This window comes from Sinocyclocheilus grahami, unplaced genomic scaffold (genome assembly GCF_001515645.1).
Source record: "Sinocyclocheilus grahami isolate Dianchi unplaced genomic scaffold, SAMN03320097.WGS_v1.1 scaffold6081.1, whole genome shotgun sequence".
Lineage (NCBI taxonomy): Eukaryota > Metazoa > Chordata > Actinopteri > Cypriniformes > Cyprinidae > Sinocyclocheilus > Sinocyclocheilus grahami.
Genome location: NW_015510603.1, coordinates 12,825 through 13,398, shown reverse-complemented (window position 1 = coordinate 13,398; position 574 = coordinate 12,825). Strand labels below are relative to the sequence as shown.

The 574-nt window shown below is 43.2% G+C and overlaps 2 protein-coding genes across 2 annotated transcripts in view; one reads left to right on the top strand and one right to left on the bottom strand.

The window, feature by feature from the left end:
- The window catches only part of LOC107577451 (forkhead box protein N4-like), a 6,865-nt gene extending 6,798 nt beyond the window's left edge, over positions 1 to 67 (top strand). The window contains exon 6 of the mRNA XM_016263525.1: positions 56 to 67. Coding sequence (XP_016119011.1) covers positions 56 to 67 — 12 coding nt within the window. The remainder of the gene's footprint in view (positions 1 to 55) is intronic.
- An 83-nt stretch (positions 68 to 150) lies between these two features.
- Positions 151 to 574, bottom strand: part of LOC107577450 (acetyl-CoA carboxylase-like) — a 2,589-nt gene continuing 2,165 nt past the window's right edge. The window contains exon 5 of the mRNA XM_016263524.1: positions 151 to 168. Coding sequence (XP_016119010.1) covers positions 151 to 168 — 18 coding nt within the window. The remainder of the gene's footprint in view (positions 169 to 574) is intronic.

Here is a 574-nt window from a genome sequence, read left to right as displayed (position 1 = left end):
CCAAATTCTCAACAGAACTGTTTTCATTGATATATTTCACTGTTTATGTTGTCAGAAAACGAGATGAATATGAAATAGTGACTGAAACGCAGCCCATTAAGACTAACCAGCTCTACTTTACAAGATGTTAATCTGCACTAAAATCCTGATTTATAATCGAGACGTCGTCTAATGAAATCAAATACACAAGATAAAGACAATGGCTGTGCTGTGCTGTGATTTCGGCTATATTTGCATGTAAAATAAGAGTTAGAAGCGACAGAATATCTATTTTAACTGAAAGCACTGCTCCTCTCTGCCGCTCGCTGAACAGATCAGACGCAGAGAGAGGTGGGAAAACAAGACCTCGCGCTCGCACGGCAAGTACTCCCGGGTCTCCGAGACTAAATAAGGTTTGTCCAAGAAGTCGCTAGGCGCTTTTTTGGAAAAAAGTCACTAAGGGGGTCTGAGTCGCTAAGTTGGCAACACTGGTAATGCCTGATAAAGCAGCATCTGTGAGCGCAGTGCTGCTTTTTTTACAGCCGTTACTGGGGAAACAGCTATTTTACCGCTCCAACAGCGGCACCTAGTGGCA